The 15191-nt window shown below is 50.1% G+C and overlaps 1 protein-coding gene across 5 annotated transcripts in view; it reads left to right on the forward strand.

Moving 5' to 3' along the window:
• The window catches only part of MOV10L1 (Mov10 like RNA helicase 1), a 71000-nt gene that overhangs the window by 46456 nt on the left and 9353 nt on the right, over positions 1–15191 (forward strand). For 3 of the 5 annotated variants that reach the window (XM_024352585.2, XM_063808030.1, XM_063808031.1), the window contains exons 16-21: positions 5285–5393; positions 6247–6425; positions 7301–7447; positions 8896–9017; positions 12461–12560; positions 13581–13745. In XM_024352585.2, coding sequence (XP_024208353.1) covers positions 5285–5393; positions 6247–6425; positions 7301–7447; positions 8896–9017; positions 12461–12560; positions 13581–13745 — 822 coding nt within the window. The remainder of the gene's footprint in view (positions 1–5284; positions 5394–6246; positions 6426–7300; positions 7448–8895; positions 9018–12460; positions 12561–13580; positions 13746–15191) is intronic. The other 2 variants (XM_024352586.3, XM_063808032.1) reach the window with 1 other exon arrangement.

The following is a 15191-nucleotide window of genomic DNA, read 5'->3' on the forward strand; positions in this document are numbered from 1 at the left end:
CCTTCTTGAGTTTTCAGCTGAGCATTGATCAGTGCATGATGTGAGTAAAATACCCAGGCCTGGAAAAGAACCAGCTGGAAGGAGGAGCAAGAACAATCCTTAAAGTTGACACAGTGCCAGAAATAGCTGTGCCCACAGCCAGAGAAGAAAAACCTCGTAATTCACATGTAGAATCCATGGGAGGGTGTTGTCTCAGGAGTGTAGAAAGTCCAGCCCTTGACTGAAGGCTGCTCCGGCCCAGACTGACAAAGTATGACAGCCTCAAAAGAAGCAAGCTGTTCCCAAATAATTGGATTACATCCCAGAACAAAGTTTAAGAATATTTATAGGAATATAAAATTATCCAGCACCCAGCAAGGTGTAAAATGGACACTGACATCTGGTTACAAAATGAAAAAGTGAAAAACGTAACCCAAAAGGAGAAAATTTAGTCAATTGGAACCAACCCCCCCGAAATAACATGGTGGATAGCAGACAAGGACATTAAAACAGTTATAAATATGTTCCATGTTTTCAAGAAAGTAGAAGACATGAGCAGGTTAAGTGGAGACACGAAAGATATATAAAAGACAATTTTATCTTCTAGGAATGAAAAATTCATTGCCTAGAATGAAAAATATATTGGACAGAATTATCAGCAGACTAGACAATGCAGAAGGAAAAATTAGTGAACTTGAAGATGGAGCAATAGAAACTATCTAACATGGAACAGAGGCGGAGGCTGCAGTGAGCCGAGATCGCGCCACTGCACTCCAGCGTGGGCAATAGAATACAGCAAGACTCCGTCCCAGAAAAAAAATTAACTGGGTGTGGTGGCATGTGCCTGTAGACCTAGCTACTCAGGAGGCTGAGGCAGGAGAATCGCTTGAAACCAGGAGGTGGAGATTGCAGTGAGCCGAGATCATGCCACTGCGCTCCAGCCTGGGCGACAGAGCAAGACTCTGTCTCAAAAAATACATATGTATATACACATATATATATTTTACATATATACATATATATAAATATACATATTTTATATATACATATATAAAAATTTACATATTTTTATATATACACACATATTTTATATACACATATTTTTATATGTATACATATATGTATCTATGTATATGACACATGTATATGAGACCAAGAGGGTTCATCCCAGGAATGGCTTAACATTCCAAAAATAAATGTGTAATATACCATATTAACAAACTGAAAAGGAAAAACCATATAATCATGGCAGTAGACTTGGAAAAAGCATCTGACAAAATCCAGCATCCATTCCTGATCAAAATTCAGCAAACTAGAAATAAAAGGAAATTTCTTTTACCTACAAAAACCTACTTAGTGATAACTGAATGTTCTTTGCTTGTAAGATCAGGATCAGGGCATGTTTACTCAGCATTTCTGCCCAGCATTGTGCATTGTAGACAGGCAATGAAGCAGAAAGAACAGGCGTCCACATCCTGTAGAAAGTCTGATGGAGGCCGGGTGTGGTGACTCATGCCGGTAATTCCAGCACTTTGGGAGGCTGAGATGGGAAAATCACTGAGAACAGCCTGGGCAACATGCAAGACCCTGTCTCTGTTTTTAAAAAGTTTAAAAATTAGCTGGGCATGGTGGCACACACCTGTAGTCCCAGCTACTCAGGAGGCTGAGGCAAGAGGATCCCTTGAGCCTGGGAGGTTGAGGCTGCAGTGAGCTGTGATTGTACCACTGCACTCCAGCCTGAGTGATGAAGTGAAACCCTGTCTCAAAAAAAAAAAATAGAAAAGAAAAAAAATCTGATGGAATCTAAAATGAAGCTGTTAGAACTAATAAGTGATTTTGCAAGATACAAGATCAGTGTAGAAAAATAAGTTGTATATATATTTCCAGTAAACACTCAGAAATTGTTTTTTGGTGTTTTGTTTGTTTGTTTTGAGACAGTCTCGCTCTGTTGCCCAGGCCGGAGTGCAGTGGCGGATCTCGGCTCACTGCAACCTCCGCCTCCCAGATTCAAGCAGTTCTCCTGCCTCGGCCTCCTGAGTAGCTGGGATTATAGGTGCGTGCCACCACACCCTGCTAATTTTTGTATTTTTAGTAGAGACAAGGTTTCACCATGTTGATCAGGCTGGTCTCAAACTCCTGACCTCATGATCCGCCCACCTCAGCCTCCCATAGTGCTGGGATTACAGGCATGAGCCACCATGCCAGGCCTGAATTTTTTTTTTTTTTAAGTAGCACCTAAATGTTTTAAACATTAGGGATACATCTGACAAAAGATGGGCAACAAAAGACGTAAATAAATGGAGGGAGATATTATTTGTATCTCTTGGGTCGGAAGATTCCATATTATCAAGTTGCCTGTTTTACCTAACATGATCTGTAAATGCAGGACACATGCAAAAACATGAACCTGGATCCATATCTCACAGCGTAGACAAAAACTAACTTACTCTGTGGTTTATAGCCGTAATGTAAAGCCTAAAACTATGCATCTAGGAAACAGCATAGAAGAACATCTGCACGTCCTCTGTTTGGGCAAGGATTTTTTTATGTGACACTAAGAGCATGACTTACAGAGAAATTGATAAATTGGACTTCAGTGAAATTAAATATTTTGCTGCTGAAAAGACATTGTTAGACAGTAAGGCACAATGGCATATACTTTTAGTCCCAGTGACCCAGGAGACTGAGGCTGGAGGATCACTTGAGCCCGGAATTCCAGGCTAGCCTGGGCAACATAGAAAAACTCTGTCTCAAAAAAAAACAAAGAAAAAAAAAGACACTGGTAAGACAATGAAAAGTGACAGACTAGAGAAAATATTTGCAAATCACATCTGATCAAGAACTTGTATTCGGAAAACATATGAAAGTACTCTACAAACTGCCTAAGAACTCAATTTTTTATAATGGATCAAACACTTGAACACTTTACCAGAGAATACATACAGATGGTAATAAACACATGAAAGATGTTCAACATCATTAGTTGTTAGGGAAACACAAGTTAAACCACAATGAGATACCACTGAACACCTGCTAGAATGGCCAGAAATTGAGTTGGGCCATCTGCGCGTTGGTGAGCCCGTCAGGCCGCTGGCACGTACCCTGCTGTGGGAATGGGGAGTGGCACACCACTGTGCAAAAGGTGTTTTTAAGAGGCTGGACGCGCACCTGCCATACAACCCAGCCATTTCTCTCTAGAGAGATGAAGACATAAGGCCACGTGAGGACCCATACACAAAGTTCACAGCAGCTGGGTTTTTAATCACCAAAAACGAAACAACCCAGTGTCCGTGAGCAGGTGAATGGATAAGCAAGTTGCATTGTGTTCGTACAATGGAACATGACTCAGCAATACAAGGAGCAAACTGTTGACATGCAACAACACAGGTGGCTCTCCAATGAATCACACTGTGTGCATTTATATGAAATATGAAGTTCGAGAGCATGTGAGCCAGCCAGTGCCACTGGAGGGGCTGCGGCACAAGGCGGCTCTGGGGACTGACAGGTCTATTTGTCATCTTGATTGTGCTGATGGTTTTATGGGTATGTGCACGTCAGACTTGTCAAGTCACACACTTTAAATATGTGCACCTTATTGTATGTCAGTCACACTCTGCAAAACACAATGGTTGTGGGAGGAGGTTATAGGCATAACCTTCTAGACCATGGGTGTCCAATCTTTTGGCTTCCCTGGGCCACGTTGCAAGAAGAATTGTCTTGGGCCACACATAAAATTCACTAACACTAATGATAGCTGATGAGCTGAAAAAAATATGTATCACAAAAAAATCTTATAGGTGTTTTAAAAAGTTTACGAGTTTGTGTTGGGTTGCATTCAGAGCCATCCTAGGCTGTATGTAGTCCATGGGCCGCTGGTTGGACAAGCCTGTTTTAGACTAAAACTTAGCAATGTGTGTAAATTTTTTAATGTGAAACTTTTTTTTTTTTTTTTTTTTGAGACAGAGTCTTCCTCTGTCCTCCTAACTGCAGTGTAGTGTCGCAATCATAGCTCACTGCAACCTTGACCTCCTGGACTCTAGCAGTCCTTCCACCTCAGCCTCCTGAAGTGCTCAGATTATAGGTGTGAACCACTACCCCTAGCCCCAGAACTTTTGATTTTATAGATTCCAGAATCTATCCTATGAAAATAATGAAGTTATTTAACAAAGAATTACAGATCATAATGGAAAAAATTGAAAATCCCACTGGTTCAGGACAAATACCACTTACATTGGAACACACAGAAAACCAATTCTTGTGTAGGATCCTTTTTTTGTTTTGTTTTGAGACAGAGTCTCGCTCTGTCGCCAGGCTGGAGTGCAGTGGCACGATCTTGGCTCACTGCAGCCTCCACCTCCCGGGTTCAAGCTATTCTCCTGCCTCAGCCTCCCGAGTAGCTGGTGGCACCACGGCCAGCTAATTTTTGTATTTTTAGTAAAGACAGGGTTTCACCATGTTGGCCAGGATGGTCTCGATCTCTTGACCTTGTGATCTGCCCGCCTCAGCCTCCCAAAGTGCTGGGATTATAGGCGTGAGCCACTGCGTGCAGCCTTTTTTTTTTTTTTTTATGAGTTGGGGGGGTCTCTGTCACCCAGGCTGGAGTTGGTCGCCCAATCTCCACTCACTGCAGCCCCGCCTCCTGGGCCCAAGTGATCCTCCCACCTCAGCCTGCCAAGTAGCTGGGACCACAGGTGAGCACCACCATGCCTGGCTAATTTTTTTTTTTTTTTTTTTTGTATTTTTGCTAGAAACAGGGTTTCACCATGTTGCCCAGGCTAGTCTTAAACTCCTGGGCTCAAGTGATCCACCTGTCTTGGCCTCCCACAGTGGTGGGATGACAGGCGTGAGCCCCGTGCCCGGCCTGGTGCAGGATCTTGCCTGACGTCAACAGGCAGCACTGGCACTTTGCACACTCTCCAGGCCCGTGAGACCCAGAGCCCTGGGCTGTACCCTTGACTGTCCCCTGCAGGTTCCCCCACTGTCCAGCCTGGAAAGCAGGTAGGATGTACCAAGGGAAGATGATATTAATGAAATAAAATTTAGTCCTGTGCTTTGGTTTCATCACAAATTTTAGTTTATTTCTAAAAGCAAGTTTAAAGAAAAAAGCACAAACTTTTTTAGCAGTTTTTTTATCTGATAGTTTGTTTTTTCTTTATTTTTCAAAGGGTCTGACCTGTGATCCATCCAAAGAGCTGTTAAATAAATATAATAAGTAGAACACTAGATGTTTACGTTTGCTCTTTCAACCAAGCCAGTGTAAACACAGCTGTTTTTTTAAAACATTTTTCTGCCTGATAATTTCTAGAATAGGAAAACAATGACGGACCAAGCTGAGCATGGAACAGAGGAGAGGCGTGTTGGTGACAAGGACCTGCCGGTGCTGGCACCCTTTACTGCAGAGATGAGCGATTGGGGTATGTGCTCATGAGGGGCAAGGAGAAGAGCAACTCTGAGACTGTCGCCTGGAAAACGGGGACTTTGAGGAGTGGGCTCTCATGCGGAAGGAAGAACAGTAGGGGCGTGTGGCCTGTGACAGGCGGCTGCCGTCTCCACCTTGACTGGAGACTTGGTGTTTTAGCTTAGATACTTTAAGAAGACTTTTAGATTCTGGGTTGTTTTTTCCAGGTACTCTGCAGATGTGGACATTTTTTAATCCAGTCTCTAATATTTGAGTGTGATCTCTAAAGCCGCAGAATCGGTTGACAGCCTGTCATTTTCCTCTCAGCAGCTGCATTCGTTCTCCTGACCCTCTTTAACAAAGCACAGACAGGTTGAGTGCAGGGCTCACACCTGTCATCCTAACACTTTTGGGAAGCTAAGGTGGGCAGATCATATGAGCTCAGGAGTTCGAGACCAACCTGGACAACATGGCGAAACCTTGTCTCTATATAAAAAAAAAAAATACAAAAATTAGCCAGGTGTGGTGGTGGGCGCCTGTGGTCCCAGCTACCCGGGAGGCTGACGTGGGAGGATCGCTTGAGCTCAGGAGATGGAGGTTACAGTGAGCTGAGATTGTGCCACTGTACTCCAACCTGGGTGGCAGAGCCAGACCCTGTCTCAGAAAAGGAAAAAAAAAATGCAAACAGATTATTAAAAGGAATGCCCTGTGCGCATCTTACCCCTGGTCACACTGAAGAGCTACTCCCTGTCTGTGACTCTGATTTAGCCTTTGCACAGACGTGCTGACGCCTGACCTAGGTGAGGACGTGTCCATGGCTGTTGAGAGCTGTTTGCATCTAACTGAAACTTTCTTCACTTTGAATACAGTAGATGAAATTCAGACCCCTAAAGCAAGAAAGATGGAGTTTTTCAATCCAGTGCTAAATGAAAATCAGAAGTTAGCAGTTAAAAGGATTCTGAGTGGTGACTGCCGTCCCCTCCCGTATATTCTCTTTGGACCTCCTGGTACTGGAAAGACAGTGACAATAATAGAGGCTGTTTTACAGGTAAGGACAGCGGCGCCGCGGGTGCTGTGGCTCTGTGCTGCTGTTCACGTGTCGTCCGTGTCTTCAGGAAGTGTGAGTTTAGATTGTAGAATCGGACAGTTGGAAAGAGCTTGAGAAATACCGGTTATTTCATAATGTTAAGTCTGTTTTTGTGGATATGTAGGGATTTAAAAGCTTATTTCATAGGTTTAGAAGGAAACTCATTTTTAGCCTGGTAAACTATTTTATCTGAATCATGAAATTTTGCTGCAGAAAAGAAGTTACTCTTATAGTAGCTACAGCCACCATTCCACAGAAGTTTTAGATATCTTCATTTGTAATTGAAGTTAAGTTTATGAAACTATTGTCTACAGATGCTTCTTAACTTTTGATGGGGTTACAACCCAATAACCCATCGTAATGGGATTTGGGAAGCCTGTTTCAGGTTCATCAAGGCATGATCCCTTGTCAGGTGAGGAGCAGACTGACTTGGGATGGTCTTCACACCATCATAAAGTCAAAAAAGCGTTAAGTCAAACCATCATAAGCCGAAGACCATCTACATTTAGCGTCATTCAGGATTCAAATTAGGAAACAGGTATTGAGCGCACAATTGTACCACACGCCAGATGTGTGCAGATGAATCTGACTCTGTTTCTGCCCTGAAAGGTGGTTTAGAATCTTAGAGAGTGCGGAGAACCTTCCCACCTAACCCATGCTTTGGCAGCAGTGTGATGAGGCAGAGTCGTGGCCCAGGTCTCAGTGTGTTGGGGGCTGGCATCTGAGCCCATGCAGCTGAGTCCCTGCACCCGAATGTGTGTGTTGAGGTTAGACTCCTGGTTTCCACCTTGCGGTGTGGATGTTGAGCCTTGGTCTCTTGTGTGTCTTTGATGAAGGTACACTTTGCCTTGCCGGACAGTCGGATTTTAGTCTGTGCGCCCTCCAACAGTGCTGCTGACCTCGTGTGTCTGCGGCTGCACGAGAGCAAGGTGCTACGGCCAGCCGCCATGGTCCGGGTGAACGCCACCTGCAGGTTGGAGGAGGTGAGCCCTTGGTGCAAGCAGTGGGGTGCACCAGAACCCCTCCCTGGAACGTAGGAAATGCCAAGTGGACAGGGGAGGGCAGGGGTAGGAGGGTGGGCAGAGAGGCGCCACAGAAAGCTGTGTTTGAGAAATGGCTCTGCCATGGGCCCTCCCTCACCGCTAAATGGTGGAGCTTGATTGCTGACTATTTCATCACATTCTCACTCTGTGTGAGTTATCACACCTATTGTGGGCATTCGTAGCATTGTAAAATTATCACATTCCTCTTTTATTTAATCCCCAAACGTCTTGTTACTTTTTAAGTAGTTTTGTTTTGTTGATTTGGTGTTTTTGTTTTTGTTTTGTTTTGTTTTTGAGACGGAGTCTCGCTGTGTCGCCCAGGCTGAAGTGCAGTGGCGTGATCTCGGCTCACTGCAAGCTCCGCCTCCCGGGTTCACACCATTCTCTGGCCTCAGCCTCCCAAGTAGCTGGGACTACAGGCACCCGCCACTGCGCCTGGCTAATTTTTTGTATTTTTAGTAGAGATGGAGTTTCACCGTGTTAGCCAGGATGGTCTCGATCTCCTGACCTTGTGATCCGCCCCCCTTGGCCTCCCAAAGTGCTGGGATTACAGGCGTGAGCCACCGTGCCTGGCCTGGTTTGGTTTTAAGTATTCCTTTAAGTTGCTGGTTTGGTTATAGAGCAAAGTATTGCTTTTATTTTTTTTGTTTGTTTGTTTGAGACAGAGTTTTTGCTCTTGTTGCCCAGGCTGGAGTGCAGTGGTGTGATCTTGGCTAACGGCAACCTCCGCCTCCCGGGTTCAAGCAGTTCTCCTGCCTCAGCCTCCTAAGTACCTAGGATTACAGGTGTGAGCCACCACATGCAGCTAATTTTGTATTTTTAGTAGAGACAGGGTTTCACCATGTTGGTCAGGCTGGTCACGAACTCCTGATCTCAAGTGATCCACCCGCCTCTGCCTCCCAAAGTGCTGAGATTACAGGCTTTAGCCACTGTGCCCAGCCTGAAATATTGCGTTTAAAAAAGACATTGAAAATAGCTGGGCATGGTGGCATGCGCCTGTAATCCCAGCTACCCGGGAGGCCGAAGCAGGAGAATCGCTTGAACCTGGGAGGCAGAGGTTGCAGTGAGCCGAGATTGCACCATTGCACTCCAGCCTGGGCGACAGAGCAAGAGCAAGACTCCCTCTCTAAATAAACAAACAAACAAACTGAATAGAAAATGTACAAAGTTGTTTTGGGGAAGGATCTGCAGGATTATGTGTTATATTTGTGGCTCTAGAGTTGATAAAACATGGACTGAATTGATAAGGAAGCATGAAATATTTTGAGAAAAAAACCTTAAATCATGACTTAGACGTAACTAAGAAGTGGTACCAGGGCAAGGTTCCCTTTTGGAATTCTGCTTAATAATTGGAGGAGTAAACTAACTCTACGCCTCCTTGCCCCCAGATAGTTATTGACGCCATCAAACCGTATTGCAGAGACGGAGAAGACATCTGGAAAGCCTCACGCTTCCGGATAATCATCACCACATGCAGCAGCTCAGGGCTGTTTTACCAAATAGGAGTGAGGTGAGCCCCGGGCATGGAGCGCGGCATGGGGCCTCCCAGGGCAGAGGTCGGAGTCCTCTCCTAGCTTCCGTCTGAGGGGCGGATGACCCAGAGACTCAGTGCTCAGGGAGGGAGGCAGGGCTGTGGGCGAGAAAGGCTGGTTGGGGAGGGCCGTGCCTGAATGGAGCTGGGGAAGCCGAGACCCCAAGGACTCGAAGGAGCCAGCAGTGGGATGGGCAGGCAGATGGACTGGCCCATGCAGAGGCCCCGCGGTGGGGGAGCACTGAGGTCTCCCCAAAGGAGACTGTAGAGCCAGAGCCTCGTGAGCAGGAACGGCCTGAAAGGGGTGGTGAGGGGGAGGCCTGGAGCCTGGGCCTGGCGGGCTGTGGAGGGGCCTTTGGACTGACCTCTGGTGAGCCGGGAAGCCAGTGAAGGGCTTCTGAGCAGGAGAGTGAGTCTCTTGGAGTGGGCGTGGGGAGGCAGGCTGCCTAGGAAACGGCTGGGCTCTATAAGGTCAGACCCTGGTGGGCCATTTGTGCCCCTGGCGCTGGGGGCTCTTCAGGGGAGACAGGCGGAGGAGATGGATTGTGGGGTGCCGGCTGTCATAGGAGGACCTCCCCTGGGGGCTGGGAGGAAGAGCTTCGAGCCCAGGGAGGCTGAGTGAGGACCAAGGCACTCTCAGACCCCAGTGCAGGGGGGTGGGGTCGGGGAGGCAGCAGGCAGCTCCCTCTCAGTGCATAGAGCCAGACAGTGTCGGGGGCACAGGCTGAGGGTGAGAGAGGGAGAAGCCAGGGCCTCTGAGGGAAGCCCCACCCTCCCTGACGGCCTGGAGACAGGTCGCTCTGAACAGTGTCCAGCGTCACAGTGGTCGTGACCCTCCCTGACAGCCTGGAGACAGGTCACCCTGGACAGTGTCCAGCGTCATGGTGGTCATGAGGGTGACCACAGGAGGTGGTCCGTCAGCTCCACATGGAGCAAAGGCACAGCCAGCCACGCCTATCACAACGTGTCACGGATGGTTTCATCGGCGCATTTAACTCTCTCACATACATGATGTCCTTTCATCATGAGATTAGTAAAACGTGATTGATGAGACACTTTACATTTTTTTTGGTTCAAGTCTTCAAAATCCACCATGTATTTTATACACTTAGAGCGTGTCAGGTTTCAGACTAGCCACTGTGCGGTGCCCGAGAGCCGTGTGTGGCTACTGGATTGGACAGCACGGATCTGAACAAGAGAGGGATTTTTTTTGTTAATGTGTGTTGATGAGTCAAAGGTCAAGAGCCGAAGAGCCGGTCCTCACTGGGGTGCAGAGGGCTCTTTGGGGGCGGAGCGGGCACTGCATGGACCCTGCACCCTGGAGCTAATGTTCAGGTAGTGGGAAGAGGTGACTGGCTAGGGCAGGCCGCTCTCTCAGAGACACTCTGTGCAGAAGCAGGGAGGGTGTTGCAGCCCAGCTGCAGAGGCCCCACAGGGTTAGTTGGCCACTGGGGGCGGCTGGAGTGGGGAGGGGCACTTCAAAGGGCAAAGAAGTAGCAATGTCATCTGGCAAAAGTGACATTAAATAACTGCAATTAATACAGAATTGAAACCTAAATACTTACATTCTAGGAAAGATACATAATGTTAATTTTTTTCAACAGAAATAGGGACATGAGATGGGGAAGTGGCAGTTTGCTGATTTCCACATCTTTCACTGGGAGGGGTTCACGGTGTCACTTGTGAAATCCGTGTCTTGAGAGTTACACATTGAGACCTGAAGTGAAAGGTGTCAGCTGACCGTGAGTGGATGCAGGACATGTTGGGCCCAGCACTGCTGTAAGCAGGAGCCCGCCCCCGCACAGGTCTGACCACAGGGTCTCACCCCACAGTGGGACACCTGAGGCTCAGAGGTGATGGATTTGCCCAGCATCTAGGGTTGGAGAGGGGAGATCCTGGAATCAGCAGTGAGAAGGGTAAACGTGGGCTCGACAGTGTGAACGGTGCGGGCCCAAGGTGCGTCCTGTTGAGTGTTGGCGTGGCTCCGGACACTCTCTCTGCCCCATACCTGCTTCCTCAGGCATCAGGACATGTTTCTGCCCCAACAGCATTTCCCCACTGAGGCCTCCTGACCACAGAGCAGAAGCTGCTGGGGTGGGTGAGCCAGGGAAGCCGGGGCACCTGTTCCTCAGCTCATGGCCCCAGGTGGGGTGGCCCCTCTGCACTCTAGAAACAGACCATGTGCCGAGCGAGCTCCTGCTCTCCGCTCAGTCCCACAGCCTTCCCATGCAAGAGTTCCGCAGCTTCTCCTGACGACTCCTTCCCGCAAAATCCCCACCCCGTCCATCAGCAACGCTGTGGACTCTCTGCTCCTTCACCTCCCTTACCTCCCTTGTCACACGGAGAAGGAAGAGCCGGACAGGTACCCGCCAGGAGGGCTGCTCTGTAGCTGGGAACCTCAATGAGTTTGCAGCAGGGGCCAGAATTGTGAGGAGCCATTCTAGAGACCACATTTTCTTTTTTTCTTTTTTCTTTTTTTTTTTATGAGATGGAGTCTTGCTCTGTCGCCCAAGCTGGAGTGCAGTGGTGCGATCTCAGCTCACTGCAAGCTCCGCCTCCCAGGTTCACGCCATTCTCCTGCCTCAGCTTCCCGAGTAGCTGGGACTACAGGCGCCCGCCACCACACCCGGCTAATTTTTTTGTATTTTGAGTAGAGACGGGGTTTCACCGTGTTAGCCAGGATGATCTCGATCTCCTGACGTCGTGATCCACCCATCTCGTCCTCCCAAAGTGCTGGCATTACAGGCGTGAGCCACTGCGCCCGAGCAACCCCATTTTCTTAATGGTGCCACAGATTGGGAAGTGGCTCCCAGGGCCTCAGCCTATTGGCATGCAGGCCAGGCAGTGCCCAGCTGAGAGTGGCTCACAAGGATGAGTCAGGAGGAAATGAGCGGATGGCAGGAGAGGCCGCCATCTGTGGCCGCCTGCATGGCCAGGCCTGTTCTCAGCGCTTTACAGCGGCCAGTTCAGCTGCTCTCACCTCAGCCGCCTCCTGAGAGACACGTGGGAGGTGGAGGCTCAGAGAGGGGAAGTCAGGACTAGAGCCTGGGCATTTTGATAATGACAGGAGTGAGACGCAGGTGGAGAGCAGGCCAGGAGCCTGCGGCGCTTCTCCTGTGAGCTGCCCCCAGGAGGCGCTCTTGTGTTGCCCATCGCTCCCACCCCTTCTTCCCTCCACATCTCTAGAAATACAGACACTGCGTGCAAAGCACTGGGTGCTGATGTGGCTTAGCAGGCATCTCCTGACACCTGTGGCCTGTCCTCCCTCCAGCCGGGTGACACCCAGACCCCCAGCTCCTGCACACCCCTGGGCAACCCTGCTGTGCCCCCGGGGTGCTGAGCGTGGCTTTGCCAGTGTGTCAGAGGCATCAATTGCTAAAACAATTCGGCAGAAATTACCATTTAGAACATTTTTGCTCTAGAGTTGGGCACTTCACTCACGTGTTTGTGGACGAGGCTGGGCAGGCAAGTGAGCCGGAATGCCTCATTCCTCTGGGGTTGATGTCGGACATCAGTAGCCAGGTAAGTCCCGACTACTGTGTGTGCTGCTTCCTCCTCACCCCGTTCTCCTGAGGGGATGCGGGCTGCAGTCCTACCGGGAACAGTCACAGCTGTACAGGGGTCAGGTGGAAGTGCCAAGGACCCCGAGGTGTTGGGGGCCATGGGTCTTCATTGTACTTTATTCCTTTTGGACTAGAAGTGAATGTCTTGACTCATTTACTTGTAAAATGGAGGTAAGAGCCATTCTAGGTGTTGGGGATACAGCGGTAAAGTCAGGAATGTGGTCCCTGCTCTGGGTGAGCCGGCCGTTCAGTGCCTGGAGGGGCGGACAGGGCCAGTGCTCCTGCATCTGACCCACTTGCCCCTCAGGCTGCCCTGGCCTCCAGCTCTGTGCATCCTCTGTTCTCTGCTCCCACCTGCTTCCTCCCCGGGTGCTTCTGATGGTGGCGTGGGCGTCACCTTGAACTTCCCTGGTTCTCTCACTGTGGCTCATCCAGGCGAGCTCATCCAGTGTCCAGCACTGGACATTTCAGGGTCCTCCTTGGCACCCATCCTAGATGTCTGTCCCAGTCACCAGGCACTGTGGGGCGGAGCATGAAGGTGACGCCTAGGGAGGGAGCAGGGACTGGTCCAGGCAGAGCAGTGGCATAGGGCGGCCTGACCAGGTCAAGGCAACCATGGGCAAGAGGCAAGGGGCAGGTGGGATGGCGGCCAGGGCCAGCCATGCAGAAGCTTCCAGAAGATAGACGGCATCCTTGGGGCTCTTACCACTTTGAGAGATTCGCAGGAGAGAAAACCAGGCTGCAAAAGCCGGGCAGATGGCAGGACTTCGGGGAGGCAGATGGCAGGACTTCAGGGGGAAGCGGGGAGAGACGGCTCCAAGCCCTGTCGGCATTCCCTGGTCTCCCAGTCCCTCCCGTCGTCCCCTGCAGCAAGAGTGAGCATGGGGCCGTCCTGCGCACAGCCCCATTCCCACCTGAGCCCGTAGGAGTGGCAGCGGCACCCTCCCTGCATGAGCTGAGACGGGCCCTCTGTGTGCAGATCGTGCTGGCAGGAGACCCCATGCAGCTCGGCCCAGTCATTAAGTCCAGACTCGCCATGGCCTATGGGCTGAACGTGTCCTTGTTGGAACGGCTGATGTCTCGACCCGCGTACCAGAGGGACGAAAATGCTTTCGGTGCTTGTGGCGCACATAACCCCCTGTTGGTGAGTCACAGACTCCAGCGCGTTCAGGTCCCCAGCTAAGCAGACACAGGCTCCGGGGCAGTCGAGCAGCTCACTCTTCTGTCCACCTGAGTCATCTCCATCCGTGGGCAGAGTGCAGGGGAGCACCCACCACAGCACCTCCCCCGTCAGCAGAAACTGCAGCCTGGTGCTGATGGCTGAGACCCTGGGGTCAGATACAGTAAAATAAGTTAAAATCTGTGTTACTCTGTTAACGTTAAGAAAAGCAGGAAATAACTTTTGTGACTTAAAAAGCCTGCCCTAGAGTGACTGCAGGCAGTGTCTCCTCAGTGGTCTCTGACCCCAATGTCCCACTGAAGTGCAGGTCTGGGCTGTCAGCCAACCTTGTACCAAATTCTGAGGGATGGGCTTTGGGATTTGCATCTTTGGAGCCCCCAGCACACTGAGCTTGGGCCTCCAGGGCCCATCATTAAACAGTGAACCAAGTAGCCTCAGTTTGTAAGCCCCTGTAGCCCACAGAAGAACAGTCTCCATCTGATTCCCATTGCCAGTATTAACATCAATAGAAAATGAGGGGCAGTTACCATGGGCAGACTTTCAGGGAAAAGGACTGGACCCCATTCTTGGTTGTCAAGGGTAGGGAGCAGGTGGGGGTCTTCAGGCCAAGGAAGGCCTCATGAGGGACTACCCGCAAGACAGGTACCGGCTGTGCCAGGAGGCCATGAAACTGCCCCCAGGAAGATGGCCGGCCGTGAGCAGCTGCTGGGCCCAGAGGGCGCCTGAGAGCTCTGCTGTCCCCCGGAGGTTCGCCTCATCCTCCAGTGCCGCTGTGCGCCTGCACCCGCTAGCTGCTTTGCTGGAGGTGTGGGTGCAGGTGACGTGGCTGCAGCAGGAGAGACCAGCACGCTGCCGTCCCCACCACACAGCCTTCAGGGCAGGTGCATGCAGCACAGGGCCACAGGTACAGAAAGACCCTGCCGCACGGGAGGTGAAGGCCTTGTCCTGTGTGGGGCCTGGGCAGTGTCCTGCACCCTCCAACCAGAGCGGCTGCCACAGTGACCCCAGGAGGCTGCATGCTTCCTTTCTCTTCCCCAGCAGCTGCCCATGTCCAGCTAAGGCAGAGGTGCCATGACTCTAGATCACATTTGGAGTTTGGAGTAGCACGTTGGAGGCTGGACACATTGTAGTTAGGCTTGACAGAGTCAGGAGGACTCACGGGGCCAATCATGGCATTCTCATGCCAGTGTCATCTGGCGAGTAACAGACAGCACTGCAGGAACACAGGTTTTCACCAACAGGGGCTTTGTTAAACTCATCCCAAGGAGGGAGAGCCCTAGGCTTGTTCTCCCCAGCAGTGTCTCCCCGAGGGACAGTCAGTGACAGGAGGGCAGAGGGTGCAGCATTGCATAGAAAGGACGGCTCCCCGCGGCACAGACGCAGCGAGTCTTCATGCCAACACATGGGTCA

The sequence above is a fragment of the Pan troglodytes genome, chromosome 23 (assembly GCF_028858775.2).
Source record: "Pan troglodytes isolate AG18354 chromosome 23, NHGRI_mPanTro3-v2.0_pri, whole genome shotgun sequence".
Classification (NCBI taxonomy): Eukaryota; Metazoa; Chordata; class Mammalia; order Primates; family Hominidae; genus Pan; species Pan troglodytes.